Source organism: Eschscholzia californica, unplaced genomic scaffold (genome assembly GCF_041429995.1).
Source record: "Eschscholzia californica isolate CP2 unplaced genomic scaffold, dmEscCali1.0.p SCAF_1, whole genome shotgun sequence".
Lineage (NCBI taxonomy): Eukaryota > Viridiplantae > Streptophyta > Magnoliopsida > Ranunculales > Papaveraceae > Eschscholzia > Eschscholzia californica.
This window is the reverse complement of record NW_028238198.1, coordinates 20,708,448-20,732,950: the sequence shown is the minus strand read 5'-3', so window position 1 is coordinate 20,732,950 and position 24,503 is coordinate 20,708,448. Positions and strand designations below refer to the sequence as shown.

Genomic DNA, 24,503 nt, shown 5'->3' with positions numbered 1-24,503 from the left:
TTGATTCCGGGTGACACCAAAATCAGCCGTAGTAACCTAATCCACATCTAGTCCAATACTAGATCTCTATGCTCCAAACCAAAATTTCAAGGCAACAAAATATTTTTCTTGTTCTAATTTTAACTCTCTATGCATACTTCGTACATTAATACCTTAAAGTTTCTATTCCTTACATTTTGGGATTCGCTTATCCAAATTTGATTTCTCCTAACAAATCTAAGTTGCTCGCCCAAATCTGTTCAGCCAAATCTGTTACCGATCATCCGCAAGACCAACAACTGGATGAATTTCTCCTGGATTCAAGGGTTATGATAGTACTTCACAGTTTTGAAAGCGTTTGAACCTTTATAAGTAGTATGAACTGCAAATCATGTTTCTGACTTGATTTTCTTAATCTAATTAGAATGCTCTTGACTGGATTCTAAGCTAGACTTAATGTTATTTCTCTCTCCCACTAAATGGAAAGAAAGAACGGAATGAATTAACTGATCTGCTTGATAAATGTGGGGCAGGGCCGTGCCTGACAATTTAGGGGCCCGGTGCCAAACTTAATCGGGGCCTTTTATATAGATGTGACGCAAATAGAATTGACATGCAAAGTGATAATACAAATTTAAAATAGTTTACCTATAAATTGTTGTATTAAAACAATGATGAATTCCATTCGGTTTCAAATGATACCACAGGGTCTTATCCAACAATTAGATAAGAAACAAAGGAGTTTTTGGTGGGGGCATACACAGGATGAAAGAAGAATGCATTTCATACAATGGGATATTATCACAAGTCAAAAAATGGATGGTGGATTAGGAATTAGATCATTACAGGCAGTAAATGAATCACTAATAGGGAAACTAACATGGAGATTGCTTACCAATTCCAATGCAATTTGGGCAAAGATAATAAAGGATAAGTACTTTCAACATGATGATTTTTGGACTAGCACAAAACCTAACTCTTCCTCAAACCTATGGAGGGCAATTCTACATTCAAGAGAGACCATGGAAAAAAATTGTGTGTGGTTAGTAGGAGATGGTTCATCAATCAAAATTGGTTTTGATCCTTGGATACCAACTATTGAATCCAAAAAACCAGAGATGATTAATCAATTACCAAACAACATTTACTGGGTTGCAGACCTCATTTTATATGGTCCAAAGAGATGGAACTGTGAGCTACTCAATCAATATTTCACTACAACTACAGTACAGGCTATATTGAATATCAACTTAAGCATGAACTTCGACAGAGACCAACTAATGTGGCAACCAACAGTGAATGGGAAATTCAACCCAAAATCATACTATAGAGTGATTCGTGAAAAACCCCATACTACAGAATTCATTCAACAATTCCCATGGAAAAAATTTTGGAAGAAGAAAATAATGAACCCTAATACTCAACTGTTCATCTGGAAATTTATACATAATGGACTTCCTACTCTACATAACATAGGAATCAGAAACAACACAATATCTCAAATATGTAAGATCTGTGACAGGGATGAAGTTGAGGATTTGACTCACCTGTTTGGGGGTTGCTACTGCTTTCGATCACTTATTCAACTCACAGGAGATTCGAATCTGCAACAACTAGGAAATGACCCTTTAGAAAACATTCAGAATCTGCTAGGACAAGAAGAAACTTCAAAGAAAACTTGGATAACTTATACTTATCTTCTGTGGGAATGGTGGAAGGCCAGGAACGCATCAATTTTCAACAACCAACCGGTTGATATTCGTCGAGTCTGGCTAAACACAACAATTTCTCTCAAAAATAATCCTGATTTCTTAACTAACCCTAATTTGTCTATTCTTGAAAGTATGCAGGAGGAAGAATGGATCCCCCCATTAGTAGGTACCCTGAAGATTAATGTGGACGGAGCTTATAAAGATGAAAAAGCAGCTGCTTCTGCTGTGATAAGGAATTACAGAGGAGATATCTTATACTCGGTTTCGACCTCCTTCTCGCCATTATCTCCCCTCCACAGTGAGATTCGAGGTTTCGTACTCGGGTTGGAAGCGGCGGAACTGCTAGGGCTTTCGGAGTTTATAATGGAAGGTGATTCCAAAATAATTATTGAATACCTAAATGACCTAAATCCAACGGTCCCATGGCAACTCCTCACCCACCTTGATGATCTGAAGGAATATGCGGCTAGATTTAGGGCAACCTTTTCCTATTGTAGGCGAATGGCGAACCAGAAGGCACACGTGTTAGCAGCCCAGGAATTGGAATCAACCTAAGGATATGCATGAAAGACAACTTTGCTTCAGTCCCTGTTTTGTTATAATTATTACTCATTTAACGGGGGTGACCGGATACTGTTAACTTTTGTGATTTTTAATCAAATTAATGGATTGTACTAAAAAAAAAAAAAAAAAAAAAAGACAATGATGAATCTAAACTGAGTGAACGTGAATAACAACTATATACGATTGGTCAAACATTTTTCTAATAAAGTTGTCCTTGATTAGTACAGACTATTATTCGAAAGTAGGGACACTGATTTTTCTTTCTTACACAATCCAAAATTATAGTCTAGAGAGACTTGAGGGAGAGAAAGAGAGAAACGAGAATAGATAGAAATTTATAAGAGCCAACGATCTTAAATTTATTTTTTGTTAAAAAATTTGTCGATTGAAGGAGAAAGAACCTTCATCTTCATCTTTTTTTTTTCTTATCTTAATTCCAAAGAAGGAAAAAATCCTTCATCAGTTTTGATATTAAAAAGAAGGCAAAAAGACAAAACAATAACTTTAATTGTTCTTGTGTGATCTATATTGTCTCACAATTTACAAAACTTTGAGTTGGTAGAACACATCTTCTCAAAGATTCAGTTTCTAAATTTTCTGATATAAATTTTTTCTCATAATTAATATAGTAGAAAATATGGATCAGACAATTGGTACAATTTTTCAGTCAGGAGGATCCTTTAATTCAGTAATTATGTTGAATGAAAAAAATTATGATATATGGTCTCAAATCATGGAGATGCATATTGCTGAAAAAGAAAAACTTTCGTTTATTCGAGGTAATTCATTACCACCTGCTGAAGATGACGTTAAATATGAGAAGTGGTATGCAGAAAATCAAAAAGTCAAGAGATGGTTGTTGATGTCTATGACTCCAGAAATTATGAAGAGATACATTCGTTTACCTACAGCTCGTGATATTTGGAAAGCTTTATCTAAAGTTTTTTATGATGGATCTAATGAATTGCAAGTCTTCTCTTTGAATCAGAGGGCATTTTCTGCCAAACAGAATGGGAGGATACTCTCGGTTTATTACGGTGAACTGGTTGAGATCTTTAGTGAATTAGATCACCGTGATAAAGTAATCATGGAAAACGAAAACGATATTGTATCTTATCGTAAATCAATTCAACGACAACGTGTGCATATTTTTCTTGCAGGGTTAGATGGTGAATTTGAACAAATTCGTGGTGAAATTTAGATTGGAAGACAAATATTTGTGTGAAAGACATGCAAGTATGGAGAGTTTGTGATGTAGACGCAGCGGAGTAATTAAAGAACAATTAAATAAACTAAGAACAATTAAAGAAAACGATAAACTAAACTTAAAATCTTAATAACTTCAATTGATTTTCTCTTCAAGGTGAATAATAACATAGACTAGATCCCCTTTTATAAGATAATAAACCTCCCTAGATAGACTCAAACTAGGATTCCTAAAATAATAAACTACTCAAACATAGAAACTTTTAAAATAAAGAAATATCAAATTATAGTAACTTCTTTTCTACTAAATAGACTACTATTAAGACTTAATAGGGTGTGGGCACGCGTGGACGTGGGCCCACACGCCTATGCGCCTGCATCAGCACCCCGTTCCCCAGAAGGTTCGTCCCGAACCGAATGTATAATGGAAGCTAGCTCATCGGATCCTTTCGTAATTGGTAACAATGTGATAATCTTCTTCAGCCATGGAAATTCATAAATGTTCAAACGACCCTTGTAAATAGCATCCACATCCGACTGCCAAGGACGTCCCAAAATAATATGACAAAGATCCATATCGGTAACATCACAAGTAATGTCAGATGAATAGAAAGAGCCAAAAGAGAGGGAAAAAGTACACATTCGATCAACACGGGTCGCAGTACCGGATTGAATCCAAGCAGTATGATAAGGTTGTGGTTTAGGGATAGTAGGAATACCCAAGTAAGCCACAAGTTTGGAAGAAATCAAATTTTCCACACACCCATTATCAATAACAATGGTGCAAACTTTGTTCAAGACCGTTCCACGTGTAACAAACAAATTTTTCCGTTGAGAAAGATCATGTTCAAGAGGAGTAAAAAGTACCCGACGAGTTACTAACATAACACGGTCACCTGAATCCGGGTCAATATTGACATGGTCGGCTTCCTCATCCAAGTAATCCTGTTTTTCTACTAAATTTGCCTTACCGCGTAATGGGCAATTATTAGAATAGTGACCTGTCTCAAAGCAACGATAACACTTACCTGGAGGTTGTTTTTTGTAAGGATTTTCGGGAACAATCTTAGCTCCGTCATCTGTTTGTTTCGAAAGATCAATATCATCAGTAGGTTGTCGAATATAATTAGGACGATTGTAGTTTCCCCTGAAAATTGATCTAGAATCCGATTCAAAAGATCGAGCCACACTAATACATTCCGATACGGAAGAGAAAGGACGGAGGTTGACAAGATCTTTAATGTCACCTCGAAGACCATCCTTAAATTTTTCCAATTTCATGGATTCAGTATCGGGTAGATTAAGCCGAATACTTAAACGCTGAAATTCGGAGGCGTATTCCTCAACTGAACGTCGTCCTTGACGACAACGAAGATATTCCAGACATAACTGATTTTCATAATCTGGAGGGAGGAAACGGGCCATCATAAGTGGCTTAAGTTCAGACCACGAGGATATGGGAGGAAGATTAAATAACCGTCTTTGTTCAGATTCTTGTTTCCACCATGTTAATGCTGTTTTTGAAAGATAGCCAGTGACACATCTAACCTGTTCTTGTCCATAAACCTGCATAACATCAAAGAAGATTTCCATTCGAGCTATATAATCCAAAAAGTTTTCAATGTTGATGGAACCGTCATAAGCCGGTACGTCCATACGAATACGGTACTTAGAAGGAGGTGGTGTAGAATCGTGATCATCCTCTAGGTGGTAGTCATCCGGATCATTATACTTGTGACGGGGACGAATATAATGGTTTCGTTGCATGGAATTGTTCGGTTCCGTATAGGTTGGTCGGTTCTTGAATCTAGTTGGTTCGTAATAGTTGGAACGGTTGGGTGGACGAGCTTCATGTTGGTAAGGGTTGTAATCGGCCTCGAATTGATCTTCACGGTTTTGGTTGTTGATGAATGGATAACCCATGTCTCGGTGTGGAGTGGGTTTGTTCGGGACCGAATCGGGTAGACGTGTTCGGTTAGGGGTGTAGCTATCCGTGAAATCAAGTGTTGGGTGGTTGACGGTTTCCGGATCGTGTTGGTTGGAGGGGTGGTGATAATCGGGTTGGTGTTGATGAGGGGGTGTTCCTCGGTTGGGAGTGAGATGTGGTGAGATGGCACGAGAGTGTTGACGAATAGGTGTATCCATGATAGGCCGGGAAGGTTCGGTTTGGTGGCTTTGGGGTTGGGTTTCGAGTGGGGTGGTGTTCGGGGAATAGTTTTGCCTTGGTGTTTGAAAAGGGTATGGTTGGGTGGTACTTGGGTTAGTAGTAGAATAATGGGAGATAGAGTCGGGTTTGGTTGATGTTGGTTGATCGTGGAAAGAGAAAGGTGGTGTTGTGGGGTTTATGAGTGGGAAAACCGGTGATGTAGGGTTGATGTTAGGTTGACCAAGTATGGAATTTGAAGTTGGTGTTGTGGTTGGAAGTGATAATGATGTTGGAATGTAAGTAGGAGAAGAAGGAGTAGTGGTAGAAGAGGGAGACTTACATATGCCTTCGAGTTGTTTAGATAGCTTCATGATCGATTCATTGACATGATCGAATTTGTCCATGGTTTCCTTCTTGAAATTTTCGAAAGATTCTTCCAAATTTGTAACCGAGGATAACTTCTTGTTGATGTTATCCCATTCGGAGGCAAAAGTTGGTGTCTTCTCTTTGATTGTTGGAGTAGGAACGGTAGGGTTAACCATTGTGATTGGTTAAAAAAAATTGGCTCTAGATACCACTTGATGTAGACGCAGCGGAGTAATTAAAGAACAATTAAATAAACTAAGAAAAATTAAAGAAAACGATAAACTAAACTTAAAATCTTAATAACTTCAATTGATTTTCTCTTCAAGGTGAATAATAACATAGACTAGATCCCCTTTTATAAGATAATAAACCTCCCTAGATAGACTCAAACTAGGATTCCTAAAATAATAAACTACTCAAACATAGAAACTTTTAAAATAAAGAAATATCAAATTATAGTAACTTCTTTTCTACTAAATAGACTACTATTAAGACTTAATAGGGTGTGGGCACGCGTGGACGTGGGCCCACACGCCTATGCGCCTGCATCAGTTTGAGTTGGCCTTAAAAAGCAAGAGTAGAAAACTGCTTGCTATTAGGTTTAAACCCATGACCATATGAGTTAAAAGTCACTAACTTGTCCATTGAGCTACACCATCTTTGCTGTTGAAAATGTGCGTTATTTTGAACTAACCCAGGAACTTGTAACCATTCGAAAAATGGGCCTCTTGTGGTGGGGGGCCCTGTGGGGGCACACGGCCCGCACCCCCCACCACACGGCCCTGATGTGTGGGAGATGCTACAATTTCTTAGAGGATTACTTAGAGGATGACATTATGTGGTTGTATATAGGTGGTGAAAGGGTGTCTTTAGGCTTTTGTGGCACTTTAGAAAGACTAAAGGAATGTGTTGGTCGCGACATAGAGCATCGCATCGTTTTGGCAGGTACCACGTCATCAACCGTTGGATCAAACCACTTCTACCAAATAAGAAAGCTCCAATTGTTCATCAACGTAGTAAGTGCAAACTCTACCACCAAAGTGCCGTATGCGCATTTGCCAAGTCACACGTAAGGTACATACTACCCAAACCACATCTACAAAATAATGCCGCACTATTATTTTTTGTTGAACGTAATGCGGAACTATCTACTAGCTTACTTGTTTTGAGCTAGCACTATTTGGTACAAATTTATACCAAACTTTAAACACTGATAACTTATTCAATAGGAATCAAAATTAGACGATTTTTAATTCCAAATTTAAGAGTTCAAGAAGACAAATTTGGTGATACGGAGGGATCCTAATTTGGGCGATTGTAAATGCCCAAATTAGGGAAATCAAATCCTTGAGTTAATTGGTCTGATCCAAAAAGTCTCTATCATCGAATGATATGGGCTGCAATATAGTTAGGCGTACATTTAATGCCAAATAAGTTTGTAAACATCAAATTGGAAAAAAGTGATTGTGCATTCGAAATACAAATTCTATTTTCTTGGTCATGAAACTTTCCTTCGTCCAAGTATAATTATTCTCATAGCAAACGAGATAAAAGAATGTAAATGTGGATCTTCTATTGCGGGAAAATTAATGCAATACTCATTTCGTGTTAGTCAAAGGAGATCGGTAATAAGCCCATAAACTTGGATTAAGGATCAACATTAGTTATCATATCTTGGTTCAAAAAGGAGAAAAAAACTTCAGAAGTAAGTTGGGGGAAAAGTAAAAAAAAAAAGAAAGAGAAAAAGGACAACATATAAAATTAGTAGATAATCTCCAACTTGATCAGTCTTCCACCATTATTAAGCTTTGACACAGCAGTTGAAGTAACTGAGTATACTCTTTCTTGCCTGCACATATTTTACAAAAGTCATTATCAATTTCTCAAACTCGATAAGGGGGGTCACTTGATAATATTGAAAGGTATCGAATTTGTAAACAAAATGTCGAGTAAACATTTGGAGAGACATTGAGTTGGTAAACAAAGTATAGGCTACTTCCAACTCATACTCATACACTTACAGTTAGTGATTTGAGATGTCAAGTGGGCCCAATCGCCCAAACTTGGCCCGAACAAACCTCTTAACAATGACTATTGGGCTGACAAAACTAGTTTTTATCTTGCGTAGGACACGTGAGGCCGTGATTAGCCCGAACTTAATTCAGCACCGCTGATTCAAGCTTAAATAAGGTACATGTAGTCCGAATTGATCTGGTCCCGTATACAACACTAATTCTAACTAATGATCTATATACCTCAAGGAAAACCTGTAGGCATCCACAACTTAGCAGAGGCATCCACTAACCCAAGGTTCACGGCTCGATGGCCCAACAAGTGCTTCAGGCATCCTCCACCGAAGATAGGCTCCAACAAGGATAAATGGGTTTCTTTTCCTGTTTTGTTTACTTCATCTTGTAATTTTCATCAGCCTTTTGGCTTATATATATGAAGTTCTCACTCCAACAAAAAGGTTCACAGCTCGAGTTAAGGGCTGTGGTGGCCATGAGTCGCGTCGCAAGGGACACGGCTCGGTACGGCAACGGCCGTGCCTAATGCCATTCTGACTCGACACCTTGGCCACCACTAGTTAAGGATTTTGGGAGTGCCTACATAATTTCCCCCTACCCCGATGGTAAATGACAACTAAACTAACAAGGGACCGACGTAAATCAAACACATTGTGACAGCATTCCTCGTGCAAACATCATGACAAGTAGCCAACAACTCTTGATTTAAGTGGTAAGAAGTTTAGATTTCATCCTTAAAAGTCAATTGTTCGAGGTTTAAAAAAAAACATGATGACAGATATCTATGACTATTGATTTGCACCCTCTAGGCCTTTACTAGAGTCTCTCTTGTACCAAAAAACTAGGTCAAGAAATGAGTCCTTTTATAAAGTGTCCACCATCTCCTCAGGCCTCAACTAACTTGGTACTAACTCCAACAAAATTTACCCTCCCAATAAAAACAAACATTTCCCATGTTAGAGAGAGAGAAAACAAAGAGAGAGACTTACAGTTGGGGAGTTGTCATGGTGATGAAGATGCTGATCATTATTATTATTCTTCTGATTAGTAGCTGGTTTAAAGATAAGTTCATCTTCATTTCCAATACTAGTTCGTGAAATCTCTCTCTTGTTCTGTTTTCTCATCTCTCTAATTTTAGAGAAATCCATGGAGTAATCAGGTAGTCCACCCTTCTGATCCCAATCTCCAAATTGTGGTACTGATAACCATGGCCCACTATTCTTCTGTTTTTATTTCCACAAAAAAAAATCAAAATTAACTACTTATAATCCTAAAATCCAAAAGAAATCAATTACAAATTTGGGTTAAAAAAAATCATGAAATCGGAGATAAAGATAGAGAAATTAGATCAGTAATTCACCTCGTTCTCCATGATTGAAGATTTCAAGATAGTAGTAATAAGCAATTTGTTGGATGGAATAGTTTTTGAAATGGTGAAGAATCAAGAACAGAATTCTTAATCTAGACAGAGAAAGAAGAGAGAGAGAGAAGTCCAAAACAGAGTCTGATTGTATGATCTTTCGGTGGAAATTTCATTGCTTTATACCGATGTACCTTACAGAAGTACCCTCCGTTTTGCACATAATAACGTAATTACCCTTTTAGTACGTTGAAACAACCTAACATTTTTTTGATATGGACCACGTTGGTCATTACAGTCTAATTATTACTGACTAAAGCCTACGTAAACTAACTTATTTATACCAAAGTCTAATATTACGGAATTTGCACTTTCATTAGATTGAACTTCGACCCTTCGTATTCCGGAGTCTATGCACTTACCAATTCGGCTAACGATTGTTTCCCAGAAACAACCTCAACAATTTGTACATAGGACATGTGTACACTCAAATTCTTATTCTTACCCTGACCCTCAAGTTTTGGGCACTAAAACTGGCCAATTATTTTAATGTGGGGAAACATAGTTTAATAACCTAAAGATCAATATACACTTTTCCTTCTCTTTATCCTTTAGTCACCGCCAACATCATAAACCACCATTTTTTGTGGCAATCTATACCATCATTCTCTCCTTCCCTCCATCAACAACTTCTTTTCAGTTGTGTCACTGTCAACCCCAATCTTAGTCTCAAAAGAAATAATGTGATTTTTTTCTCTTTGCCTATAATCATCCAATAGTTTTTCTTCTCTAATCAAAAGTCACAATTTGTTTTTCGAGTAACCTAACACGAAGAAGATGGTGGTCGTCTAGTTGGTGGTGATAAAGATGAATGTGGTTGTGGTCTTTGGTGGTAGTTGGTAAAGCTAATAAGGGAAGGGGGTGGTGATAGCACTGATAGTTATGAAGGACATAATTGTAACTTTAGGTGGAACACAAGAGGGCAATTTTGGAATTGAAACATGTGCACATAAACAGCAATTTGGAATTGTATGAGTGGGACTCTCTTTAGAATCAAAATGTTCAAAGTAATCATGGGTTCCTTCATCAAAAAAAAAAAGTAATCATGGGTTTGTTAGGTAGATCATACTTAAAAAGCATCTAAATTCATGAAGATATATATTCTTATTCAATCATTTGGGGGAAGTGGTGAGATGGTGTTTCATGCCTCCCCAATAGTAAAATAAGTTGAGATTCTCATCAACTAATCTACTAGAGTAGTTACATATGTATGATATTTAGTTTGTCTTTGTTTGAAACACACACAAAAAATCTTACGATATAATAGCTTGCCTTACATATGTGGATTGAACTTCTTGACGGGCAAGGCAGAGAAGTTCGGAGTGGACAATATGACTATAGTATCCGACAAGCATTATTATTGTAAATATTATAGAGAGATAGTATTGATTGAGTGGTTTTTAATTATTATGCTCCGAGACTTTTATATAAGTTATATGAGAGGGTCAATACTATTTTATCTCATGTGGGACTATACTTCTAACACATGTCTCGCATTATTAACATTATCCAACATTGTCTTGATATTAGAAAGTATGAATAGTCTCATATGGGAGAAGAGATAACTAGCAACCAAAAATATAATATCTAGTTCCTCTCCACTCATTGCTAATTGATTTTGAGTTGGATGACCACAAACTTAACATGGTATCCGAGTTAGGCCCACACGCGATAGGTTTAAAGACCACATGTGTTCCACCTCACACAAAAAAAAAACACGTGTTAGGTTAACCACAACACACGTGAGGGGGCGGGCGTGTGAAAATATAATATTTAGGTCCTCTCCACTCATTACTAATTGGTTTTGAGTTGGATGACTACGAACTTAACGTTTCGCAGTTGTACCTTTGTGTGAAGGGGACGAAGTCAAGATAATGTTGCCCTAGGGTAAGTATTAATACTATCCCACATTTTATTGGCAATAGATTGTGAAGTATATAAATTGAGTCATCTCTTGTTTGTAATCCAATTTTACATAGAAATAGGCCCAATGGGCTTTAAAAGATATATAATTTCCACAATTATTTATTTGTTTTTTCATTTTATACTGTGCCAAGAACTTCAATTTCTTTATTTTAAGTTTTATCTATGTTTTCTGTTTTACTCTTTTTTTGTTGCAAGTGTTTTTTATTTACTTCATAAAAACAAATACAAAATAGACAAATTTCACATAACTTAGTAAAGATATACATAATTTATTTGTCCAAAACAAACTTTAAGAGCCCTAAAAACACAAAATCTGCACAACTAAAACCATCTGCAACTTATATCAAGTCCAACGAGAGATTGCCCCAGGCTCTTAAAATCACTTTTTCACCTAAATTTTACAGCCTCAGCTCAGTCCCTGAAATTCAGCTCCAAGCACTTGGGGCCCTTAAATTTGAATTTTTAATTTCTCAATTTACTTAAATAATTCTGCTCCAACCACATAATCTAAACATTTTTCCTTGGTGATTTGTTTATAAACTTCAAGTGTTCATTGTATCTGAAATAATTAAAATTGATTTGAAGTTCTTATTGTGAAATGAAAAGATAGAAATATAGAGATTAAAAGTAAGAAAAATTACCCGGTCATAGTCGTTCTCCCCGCTTTTGTGAACTTTATTTACTATCCTCAAAGTAGAGATAAAACTTTGACAATCGGAACTTATCTCACCGAAACGAGATTTACAACTCTTGACTGTGCGTTGAGAATTTGCAATTGAATTGAATTCATCTGTTATTTTTTGCCAAAATACTTTATATTTCTGACAATATCCGACAATCACATCAAACGTGATTTTCAAATAACAATTAGTAAGTATAATATCTTCATCGACTGTATACGCAACCCGTTTAGCTTTCTTGGTTGAAGTCGTGTTTTCTTGCTCGCAAGAATCATCTAAAGTTTCATCTACCGTCGAGGGAACGAGTGTAGAATCATAAAAAATTTCATCATTTTCTAATTGACTTGAGTGATAACCGGGAGTTTGAATGAGATCCATAAAACTTTGGCTAAACAAATCATTATTATTCAAGAGATCCATTGAAGAAGATTGAAAAACTTGAAAAGAAAATTGGAGAGATAAAATTAAAAGAGATACAGGTTGAAGGAGATAGAGAAAGAGTTGAAATGAGGGATTGTTTGGGTTCAACCCCTAACTCAAATCTGGCCGTTGGATTTGCTCCAACAGCTAAATCTAAACAGATCTAGCCGTTGGAGCAAATCCAACGGCCAGATCAGGCCCCCCATATGACTGTTGGGGTCCCCAACGGTCATATGGGGATGTTCAGCCGATTGGGGCTCAACACCAACCGGCTGTGGTAAACTTCTAAGTCAGACTTAACTTTCTAAAATAAAAAACTAATAATAATTTCGGCATAAAAAAAGTAAAGAAATATAGAATGAAATTATTTAAATAAAATATATAATATAATTGAAACGACAAGAAATTATCAAGATAATAAGTAATGGTTGAGCGACATTTTCGTTGGGAATTGAATGAGTGGAAAGTGGTGTTTGCGAATTTATAGAATAAAATTTTCTTTTTCTGAATTTTTTTATAGAATAAAGTTGATCAAGTTAATATCTAATGTTTTAGGGACTTCACTAATTTTCTGGAAAAAGTAAGCATAAGCTTTTATAAAGCAAAAAAGGATTCATAATAACAAAATATTAATCGTGAATTTATTGTCATTGTTATTTGATGGTTAACACAACATTAATTCATAAAAAAATGTCTGAATTTGTAAGTTTGAGTCTTTCCTGCAATAACAGGCATATGTTATGATTCAATAGGGAGATTTTATAGGGCCCTCCAGTTTTTGTTAAAAGGTCTTCCCATCACTCTGTTGACTTAGTAAAACTTTGTTGACTTCACTTGGTTAAAGGGCCCTCCCGTGAAGTGGGTGAAACAACCCCCTCCAAAAGTGTATTTCACCCACGTTAGCAATTTAGTTAAGAAAAATATAAATCTTCCCAAAACCCAAATCCTTAGACATTCCTCTTCTTCCCTCTTCTTATATCGGAATTGTCAACCATCACCGACGACCATTAGTAACAGGGAAAGTTCACCGAAATTGTGCAACATCTAACGTTCTTGTTGCACTCATCTCTGAAGAGACGAAGTATCTTCATTGTTGCAAACCACCATAGATGAAGCAACTTCAAAATTTTTGGAGAAAAAAAGATCCAAAAACACCAATTTCTGGACAAGATTCAGTCTCCCAAGAGGTATATGAACATTCCGAACACTTTTTTACATGTTTTATGATCTATTTGTTGGTTGTATTAATTTTTTTTATTCAACACGAAGCTCAAATCGGTCTGGTTCCACCAAATAATGTGAACATGATACGGTGAGACCAAACCGAATATGATTTCTCTTAGTAAAAGAATATGACCGATGAAAAAGACTGATGAGACATGAAAATGTCCCATCTGGATCTCTTAACTCGGGTTAGTTAGTCCAGTTCGAGCGGTTACTCTGATGATTTGGTTGATTTTCTTTCTCAGGTCTCATTTACGGAGTCGATGCGAAAACATGTGATAAAGACATACTTGAGGGGCATTTTGGTCATTTTAATGACAAGGGTATTATGGCCAATATAAGTGCTCATGTGAAAGTAGAGTCCAGTACGAATCCAACGGCGAAAACGGGAATCCAAACGGAGTTCGGATAATTAGTCAAAATCTTGGTCAAAATTGAAGTAAAAATTAATTGACCGAAGGTCAATATAGAGCTCTCATCAACACGTGGCGGTTCCAGCAAAGAAGATGGACGGTAAGACTTCTGTGTGGTACACCATTGGGCATCTTTGGAAGGCGCTCGGGAATTTTTTCGAAATCTGATTTGGTGTAACCCAAGGCAAGTTACTAATACGGGCCAATATAATCTGACGGACTCAAAACAAGTGCACTGGAATCCAACGATGCACGTGTAACCAAGCAGTTCTCGATGCACCCTGTTCAGCAGCAAAAATCCACCATACTAACGGCTAACACCCACATTTCTGGGAATTCCATTTGTGATTTCTCTCATTTTCTAGTGAGAGAAATGGAAAGTTTCTATAGGGAAAGAAGAATAAAGAGTGGGAAAGGAAAGAAGGAAAGAGAGAATTTTTCAAGTTGGAAAGTTTAGAACCGGGAAGGAAGGATTGGGAGAAAATATTTTCGAGAGCTAGAGAGAGAGAGATGATAGCTCGGCTTATTCTATAAAACAGAGAAAGAGGAACAAGGTGGTTATCTCGGCTGGGGGTCTTCCTCTCGAGCTAAACGAAACAAAGAAAAGAGAGAGAGAGAAAAGGAGCAGCTCGGGCTGGGGGGACTGATCTCATCTTCTCCACAGTTAAAGAAGAAAAAAAGGGGAGAGAGAGTGAGCCGGCCATTGAAGAACCGAGAGCTAGAGAGAGAAAGTTTGAAGGAGAGATTTTGTTTCTGTTTTCTTTTCTTCTTCTTCTTCTAATTCTTCTTTTAGTGAGAAAGAGAAAGTTAGATAGAAAGAGTTGAGAGAGAGAGAGATACTGTAGAGAGAGAAAGGTTGAATATTAAACTCCATTAAAACTTCATCTTTATCTTCTTCTTCTTCTTCTTTCTTTATCCTTAATCGGTCATAACTATTAGAGAGAGTTTCTGTATTTATTAGAGAGAGAAAGAGAGAAGTTTGGAAAGAGAAATAAGAGAAAACAGAAAAGGAGAAGAAAAACCAGGGAAGGAAAATTATTTTCTCACCTGGAAATCGTTTCCGGGAAGATGAGAAAATAATTTTCCCTAAGGTCCTGTTTGGCTGCGCAGAAGAAAAAAAAAAAAGCGAAAAAAGGTGTTTTCTCTCCGATTCTTTACTTTATTTTCCAATTCTTTTTACATAATGCCTATGAGTAACTAATTTTCCTATCTAGGGTTTTAGATGAAGTCATAAATATTATATTCTCGATAATTTATTAAAGTTTTTATTATTTTAACGATAAAATCTTCCGGGTTTTTAGACCGTTCATGGACTAAAACCTGAGTTATATAAAGAACACTCTAATTAGATCAAAATTAATTTGTCGTTAGAATTGTTAGGAAGACGGATTCAGAAAACCCTAGGCTCTCCCCCATTTGAGTTCCTTGTATCATTTGTAATTATTTTCTTTTCGTAAATTTATTTTTAATATTTTATTCATTTTAAAACCAAAACTAAAATCAATTTCAAAATCCTATTACTTCCTAGTTTTAGAATAGATTCAACTAGTCTCTGAGGAACGAACCGGTCTTACCGGAAATTACAACTTGACACCCGTGCACTTGCGGGTGTAGACCTATTTAAGGAAACTTTTTAGGCCCATCAAGTTTTTGGCGCCGCTGCCGGGGACTAAGTTCAAAATTTTTTCTAAACTTGGAAAGTTTTTATTTTGGGTAAGTTTTTATTTTTGGCCACTTTGACTTGCTTCTCTATTTTTGGTGTGCAGGGCATTAAGGAGCGAAAGAGAAGGCGCAAACAAGGAGGAGGAGTCGAAAAGAAGAAATTTACAGTTTTATTTTATTTTATTTTTGGTGAGAGAGAGACTTTAGACTTTCTAGACTTTATTTTTGGATTTAAGTTTTGACCCTAATTTAAAGGGCATAAATTGTAACCGAAAAACCAAAACGAAGCCTCGGGTTCGAACACTCGCGGGGAGAGTGGCCCGAGTCGTCTGCAAAGGTCGTCGCCCGTCTCGAACGGGAGGTAACTTTCTCTAATCACCCACGAATCCCCTGTTAGTGGGTACTTTTTATAAGATCTTAGTAGTGCTTCCTCGGTTTTCGTGTTAAAAAAAAAAAAAAAAAAAAAAAAAGAAAAAAAAAAATGGACCAATAAAAAGGAATCGAGTGTAGTTTTTGCAAGTGTCAATTCCCATCTTGTGATCGTGCCTGATCATCATGGCGCATTTTTCTAATGGTTGGACATACCCTGTTGGTGATGATGACCTTGATATAACCTTAAGAGAATACCAACAGTTGCTTAACCAACGTGGTACGACTCTAAGAGATTGTCAACGACTTAACGAGGGGAATAGGCTAGTTGAGCCTAACCGAACTGGTATGACCCTAGGAGAGTACCAACAGATGTGTAGAGACGAGCCTAACCGACCGGGTATGACATTTCAGGATTATAAACGAATGTCTAGAAACAGTCCGATTAGTGAGTGGAGTAGACCATATGAGCCTGATCGATCTCATATGACATTAGGAGATTATCAGCAAATGTGTGGAGATGGTCCGATTAGCGATGGATATGGTCCGACGCCAAATATATATGAGAGACCTTATAGTCCACACTATTCTGAGACCAATGACTTTAGAGACAGGTATGATCCTAATATGTACGGTGAGAGTTTTTATCAAGAGTCTTCATTTAATTACACTAGTGAGCCTTATTATGAGGAGACTCTTGAAGATAGGTCTCGATCAGAGTCCGAGAGTCGTCTTATTGAGATTATGTCACAATTTACGACTCAAATGCAGCAGGATACTGAGTCCTTGGCTCAACAGATGAAAATGTTTAAGTCACAGTTATTCGCCGACGAGGAAGGGGGTTCACCACCCCAAACTCAGGAAGGTACTAGGTACGATGACGAGGTTAATACGTCTAACCCTAGTACTAAGTTAAATGTCGATGAATTTACTGATAATATCCTAGAGCCTGAAAGGTCTGATGACCTTGTTGTCTTGCTTCCTCCACCTATGTCATCTCACCATGATAGGACTGTATTAGACGTTGATATCCAGAATGACGGCGCTATGAGCAAGCTTGGGAATGACACTATTCTGAACTTTCCGACATTTGAGATTTGTAAGGAGTCAGCCTTAGATGAAATTCTAGGAAGGCATGATATTATGAATGACTGCGAGACTCCAGATGTATTTGAGGACATTGATGATAGTAGAGACATGTTAGATAGTTTGTCAGACTGTTTACCTAAGGAAACCATGGACCTTGACCTGGTCCCCGAGCATATTGCCTTACCCTTAGAGTCTAGTTTGACCTTTCACATGGTCTCAGACTCGGTTGTTGATCCCTTTTGGGACACTTCAGATGTCTCCTCTAGAACGTCTATGGAAATAGTGGATATTCTATCCACTAAACTTGCAGATGACTTTCTGCCTTCGACGGATATATTGGCCCTTCATTGTTATGTCGATCCTTTTTATGACTTTCCAGTCATTGGTCCGAGTATTTATAGTTACTTAGTGGACTGTGCATCCACTAAGTTTGGGGATTGCCCCTCTTCTTTGATAGTCTCACATGCACTCTCTGCAATTCAAAAAAATGTGAGACTATCGTTCACCGAAAACTTTGTGTTTTGGGTGGACCCACAGATGTATCGATTATTGGTTTACAGTTAATCACATATTTGTAATCCAGTAGGTATAATTCTTCTATTTTTTCGAGTCATCTGTTTCGTCTGGCTGAAGACGTTAAACTTAGCGCTTTCTGGGAGGCAACCCACTGTTAGGACGTTGGAATCAGGTAATATCTCTCCCTTCATCCTGTTATTTTTGCATAGTCTTCAGAACATTGAGGACAATGTTCGGTTTAAGTTTGGGGATAGGGGAATGAATTTTTGCTAAGTCCTTATTTCAAAAACTCAAAAGGGTTCAAAATTTCAAAATTTTTGGATTGTAAATGTGAGTCTAGTTGTTTTTGCTTGTTAATAGTTATAGAGTCTAGTTCGTCAGACTATCCGTTTGCTAAAGGTTTTTCCATGAATTTCGAGTCTTGAAGTTGTCTGTGCACTAGCCATGTGAGTGTTAGATAGGTGAAGAGTGGATTTTTCTGAGAGAACCTGATTAATCATTAGTGGAGACTTAACCTATGTGAGATTCTGAGCCTTTCTTGTTGTTTTGAGTGATCTCTTCTGAGCTAATTCCGAGTAGAGTGAAGAGCTACTCAACCTCGCAATATTGAAAGAAGAACTCATTTGATCTCCTGAGTTCAAATTTTACAACCACTAGGGATGTCATCAGGAAGTAAACCCTTCTCTTGTAGTCTGAGAAACTTGAAAACAGTGTCAACTAGAGGAAGACAGAAATCCATATGTTAGAACCCTGAGAATAAGGCATGAAGCAAAATGAAGAGAATTTTACCCAAGGAAAGAATAATGTGAATAAAGTACGTAGTGTATTTTGAGTTTTATTACCGGAAGCGTATTGAAAAAAAAAAAAAAAAAAAAAAAAAAAAAAAAAGAAAAGAAAAGAAAAGAAATAGAAAAAATCAAAGAAAAAGTGTGTTTGTTTAGTTTAAGTGTTTATCCCTTGAATTAGTTCTTGAAGATTTGAAGACGTCGAGTTCTCAGGAGTTCTAGTTCACCTTTAGTCTATCGACCTCTAGGAAGCATTGTTAGAAAGTAGATCAGGTGAGAAGAGTTGGTTAGCTTCCCCATTCCGTATTAGTGGTTGTTTCCTTCCTATGAGATCAGTCGTTCACCAAATTTTTAGTCCATCTTTTCCATGTGTTGAGTTTTCCTTCATATTCATACCAACACATAGAGTGAACCATTCTGAGTGACTTTAATTTTTGAGTGTATGACCGTGAGGCAGCAGTCGAGGCAAAATGTATTGAGACGGTAATCGAGGTCTTGTCTTTTCAGAACCGACATGATACTCATATTGGCTGGTCACATGCACTTTAGGTCTTGATTACTAGTGAAGGGATTTTTAGCTTTTGTATGGTTTGGTTAGCTCGGATTTCATTTCTATTAACTTTCGAAAGTTTACCGGATAAACATTTTTAGTCCATATCATATTTAGACCCTTCTGCATTTTTGAAATTTTTGAATTTTGTGGGTATATTCACTGCAAACCCTCACGAGACAAAACTCGTCCTCTAGGGTAACCTAGAGGTTTAACGGCTTGTTGCACGAGCTAAGTGCAATCGTGATTCCCTACGAAAATGGTGAACTGGGCTTACTTTTATTTTTCTGTTTTGCTCGAGGACTAGCAAAATCTAAGTTTGGGGATGTTTGATGAGACATGAAAATGTCCCATCTGGATCTCTTAACTCGGGTTAGTTAGTCCAGTTCGAGCGGTTACTCTGATGATTTGGTTGATTTTCTTTCTCAGGTCTCATTTACGGAGTCGATGCGAAAACATGTGATAAAGACATACTTGAGGGGCATTTTGGTCATTTTAATGACAAGGGTATTATGGCCAATATAAGTGCTCATGTGAAAGTAGAGTCCAGTACGAATCCAACGGCGAAAACGGGAATCCAAACGGAGTTCGGATAATTAGTCAAAATCTTGGTCAAAATTGAAGTAAAAATTAATTGACCGAAGGTCAATATAGAGCTCTCATCAACACGTGGCGGTTCCAGCAAAGAAGATGGACGGTAAGACTTCTGTGTGGTACACCATTGGGCATCTTTGGAAGGCGCTCGGGAATTGTTTCGAAATCTGATTTGGTGTAACCCAAGGCAAGTTACTAATACGGGCCAATATAATCTGACGGACTCAAAACAAGTGCACTGGAATCCAACGATGCACGTGTAACCAAGCAGTTCTCGATGCACCCTGTTCAGCAGCAAAAATCCACCATACTAACGGCTAACACCCACATTTCTGGGAATTCCATTTGTGATTTCTCTCATTTTCTAGTGAGAGAAATGGAAAGTTTCTATAGGGAAAGAAGAATAAAGAGTGGGAAAGGAAAGAAGGAAAGAGAGAATTTTTCAAGTTGGAAAGTTTAGAACCGGGAAGGAAGGATTGGGAGAAAATATTTTCGAGAGCTAGAGAGAGAGAGATGATAGCTCGGCTTATTCTATAAAACAGAGAAAGAGGAACAAGGTGGTTATCTCGGCTGGGGGTCTTCCTCTCGAGCTAAACGAAACAAAGAAAAGAGAGAGAGAGAAAAGGAGCAGCTCGGGCTGGGGGGACTGATCTCATCTTCTCCACAGTTAAAGAAGAAAAAAAGGGGAGAGAGAGTGAGCCGGCCATTGAAGAACCGAGAGCTAGAGAGAGAAAGTTTGAAGGAGAGATTTTGTTTCTGTTTTCTTTTCTTCTTCTTCTTCTAATTCTTCTTTTAGTGAGAAAGAGAAAGTTAGATAGAAAGAGTTGAGAGAGAGAGAGATACTGTAGAGAGAGAAAGGTTGAATATTAAACTCCATTAAAACTTCATCTTTATCTTCTTCTTCTTCTTCTTTCTTTATCCTTAATCGGTCATAACTATTAGAGAGAGTTTCTGTATTTATTAGAGAGAGAAAGAGAGAAGTTTGGAAAGAGAAATAAGAGAAAACAGAAAAGGAGAAGAAAAACCAGGGAAGGAAAATTATTTTCTCACCTGGAAATCGTTTCCGGGAAGATGAGAAAATAATTTTCCCTAAGGTCCTGTTTGGCTGCGCAGAAGAAAAAAAAAAAGCGAAAAAAGGTGTTTTCTCTCCGATTCTTTACTTTATTTTCCAATTCTTTTTACATAATGCCTATGAGTAACTAATTTTCCTATCTAGGGTTTTAGATGAAGTCATAAATATTATATTCTCGATAATTTATTAAAGTTTTTATTATTTTAACGATAAAATCTTCCGGGTTTTTAGACCGTTCATGGACTAAAACCTGAGTTATATAAAGAACACTCTAATTAGATCAAAATTAATTTGTCGTTAGAATTGTTAGGAAGACGGATTCAGAAAACCCTAGGCTCTCCCCCATTTGAGTTCCTTGTATCATTTGTAATTATTTTCTTTTCGTAAATTTATTTTTAATATTTTATTCATTTTAAAACCAAAACTAAAATCAATTTCAAAATCCTATTACTTCCTAGTTTTAGAATAGATTCAACTAGTCTCTGAGGAACGAACCGGTCTTACCGGAAATTACAACTTGACACCCGTGCACTTGCGGGTGTAGACCTATTTAAGGAAACTTTTTAGGCCCATCAAAGACCGTAGTGGATGCATTACCTACGGTGGGTTTGAGCCGATAATGTTGCATAATTCGGCCTGAGCCCACCGAAAATTGGCCTAGTAGCTATTGATGTTACTGACCTGATTTTCGGTGGTCCCGGATCGAATTTTGCAACATTATCAGGTGGCCTCAGACCGAATTTTGCAACATTATCAAGTGGCCTCAGGCCGAATTATGCACATTTTTCGGCCTGAGCCCACCGAAAATGCCACCAGTAACCTTTTTGGTCTGGTGCGACGGGAAAGCTCACTTGGGGGTTTTCTTCCTCCATTGATTTTCATCCACTTCCAGGCGAAATAAGGTCTGCAAATCTTCTTCCTTATGGTACTAACCAGTAGATTTAAGTATTCTAGCATATGTTATTTCAAGAAATCAAAAAAAAAATCTAGGGTGTTAGGTTTTCACCAACAGAAAGACAGAGAGAGAATCCGAGATAGAGAGAACGAGTGAGACAACGAGAGAGATATCGAGAGAAAATGAAAAGAAATTTGCTCGATTTGATGGTGATTGATTTTAGACAGAGAGAGAGGATGAAGGCACATACGTTGAACTATGAGGAAGATGGAAGAGTGGTATCTCTCCGTCAAATTGTTGGGTTTAATAACATTGACCTAACGGTGTTAACTTTGCCGTTAGGTCAAACTAAGAGAAGGGGGTGTTTTTTTTTTAGAGGGGGCCTTTTAACCAAAATGACTGATTTGGGGGGCCCTTTTAAAGGAGGGGGTGTTTTAACAGAAACGGGAGGGCCCTATAAAATCTTCCTATTCAATAATATGGTGTTGCTGCTAACTGATCACCAGGACGTTCGGTAACTGGCATCTCTGTTGGCACCCGACCATTTTAGAATTTTCATTAGTATTTGGTCCAAGCACCCAGCCACCACTTTCTTCTACTCTCATCACCACAATTTCCGCCTGACTATCACCTTCTTTACCCCTACCACCATTTGTCTCTCTTTCTCTCACTCACTCTCTTCCTTTCTCTCTCCCTCTATATAATCAACTGAAACCCTAGAGTTTTGGTCGATTATAGAGACACAAAAGATAATGGTGGTGGTGGAGGCGTTACAATATTTGACGATTTCGTGGTGTTTTTTTTTGGGGCGACCTTTTGTCAACACCAAATCTGGGTGTTAAGTGAGTGCTCGGGTGCCGATGGCAGCACCCACATTAATATTGCTAGGTTAAGGGAGGAAGGCCTTACACAATTGTTGCACATCATCTCACCTTTCATATATATATATATATATATATATATGGGTTATATGAATATTCAAATTTTTACGATGTATCGCTATCTTGGATTATGTTGCTTTGTGATATTATCTGGAATCATGGATTCATCCATTACAGAAATCAAGTGGAGATCAAGTGAAGAAGTTCAGTAGCCCTAGCATTTGCTTCAATAAAACGATTTATGAAGTCAAGCTTTATGCCTTTAACATTAACATTTCAAGATAGCACTCGTATTTTGTCTTAATATATACATCAACAGAAAACTATTATTTGTGAAAGTGTACAAATATTGGGTAAAGTTAGAGTACAATGTTTCATTTCGATGTCACTAAATACGCCTCTTTAGAAGGTTTCCCTCATAATTCTGGGCCGCGTTACATGTCAGGTGGGCTGAATTAGACAACTTCACCTAGCAGTTGGACGGGCCTTGACTGGCTCGGTCACTGGGCGCCCGTGGTCACTTGCAGATGCGGGCATCTGTGGGCAAACCCAAGGCCACCTGCCTAAATTCCAAACCCCACGCGAGTGTAAATGAAATTTCCCAATCTATTATATTAAAACAGGTCAGTCGGTTATCCAGGGGATAAGTCTGACCGTCCATTTTATTTCAGAGATTTGGTTGGGAACATATCCGACGGATGATATAATTTTTTTTATGTAATATAGACTACAAAAAGAAGGGTATCTATGTAAATCAACTAAAATTGGTTAGAGTAACTACTACCCATATATTTCTCTCCTTTTTTTTTTTTTTCTATTCAGTAGAAAAACGTGGGAGGATGAGAAATTAGTGGGGAGAAAATCTCTCTTCCACATTCTTGATCGGTTTTTTTATGAAAAACTTTCCAAAGTAACTACTTCCAAAAATATATAAATAGAACTCTTGTCAGACTGATATCTTTTCACTGTAAGAAAAAAACAATCTCTCACATCTATTTTATAGTTCAGGCTTCAATGAAATATTATTTTTCTTTTTTAAATGTAATTCTCTTTTTTTAAATGTACAATGAAATGTTATTTTTCATTTTTAAATGTAATTCTCTTTTTTTTAAATGTAAATAGCTTAATATTTGATTGCTCCTCTTGGTTGTTTAATGTATAAAATTATTGTTTTCTCTAAATGTAAACACGACGGCGCAGCCAAAAGGGATCTACCGCGTCCGTAGGACGCGGTGGGAACCTAGTAGAAAAAAAAGATCAAAGAAGATGAAATTGACTACCTCACTAATTCTATGGGCACCTTCTTCATTTTGCTTAGCCACCCCACACCTCTTATATGTTTTCTTTCTATATGTACTCCAAGAGTGGGTACAACAAAAAAAAAATTTGGTCAAAACTCCACATTAATCATTTTCATTGGTGACAACTGATTATTCAATTTTTTCTTGTCGTCAGCTCTCAAAATTTTCGCAATCTGCAACAGTGTGCAAGAAATTTACAACAGGTTGCAAGAGCTTTGGAGCAACTTACAAAAAATTTGTAAAAAATATTGAATTTTCAACTAAACAAATTACAAAAATTTGAACATCTAATCAAAGAAAATATAGATTTTAGATTTTTAAGTAAGCAAAATATAATAATTTTGAGTTTATGGTTCAGAAAACAACACCTAATCCCACATTTAGTCCACCAAAATATTAATATAGGTTTTTAAACCAAAAAAACAAAAATATAATGGAAATTCAGTCCAAATGTTCCCATCTCCATAGAAACCACAAATTTCTATGATTTATATTTGAGTTATATCCCTAATAACCCCCAACTTTGTAACTGATTTCCTGCCTAGCCCCCTACTTTATCAAAAATACCCAGATGACCCCCTTTTTTAGATTCCGTTATAACACCGTTACCTAGTCATCATTTCTCTTTCCTCCATCCCATTACTTCTCTCTGCCACCTCACCTCATCGTCTTCACCGGCGAAGGTCGCCGACCAGCCAATTTTCCG

At 37.2% G+C, this 24,503-nt stretch overlaps 1 protein-coding gene across 1 annotated transcript; it reads right to left on the bottom strand.

The window, feature by feature from the left end:
* Positions 1-7,595: 7,595 nt before the first annotated feature.
* LOC147565036 (sorbin/SH3 domain protein) lies at positions 7,596-9,514 on the bottom strand. Its single transcript, XM_086651435.1, has 3 exons — positions 9,361-9,514; positions 8,990-9,223; positions 7,596-7,822 (listed from the first exon to the last, which is right to left on the bottom strand). The coding sequence occupies exons 1-3, from the start codon at positions 9,370-9,372 to the stop codon at positions 7,775-7,777; spliced, it is 294 nt and encodes a 97-aa protein (XP_086507561.1). The 5' UTR covers positions 9,373-9,514; the 3' UTR covers positions 7,596-7,774.
* Positions 9,515-24,503: the final 14,989 nt, after the last annotated feature.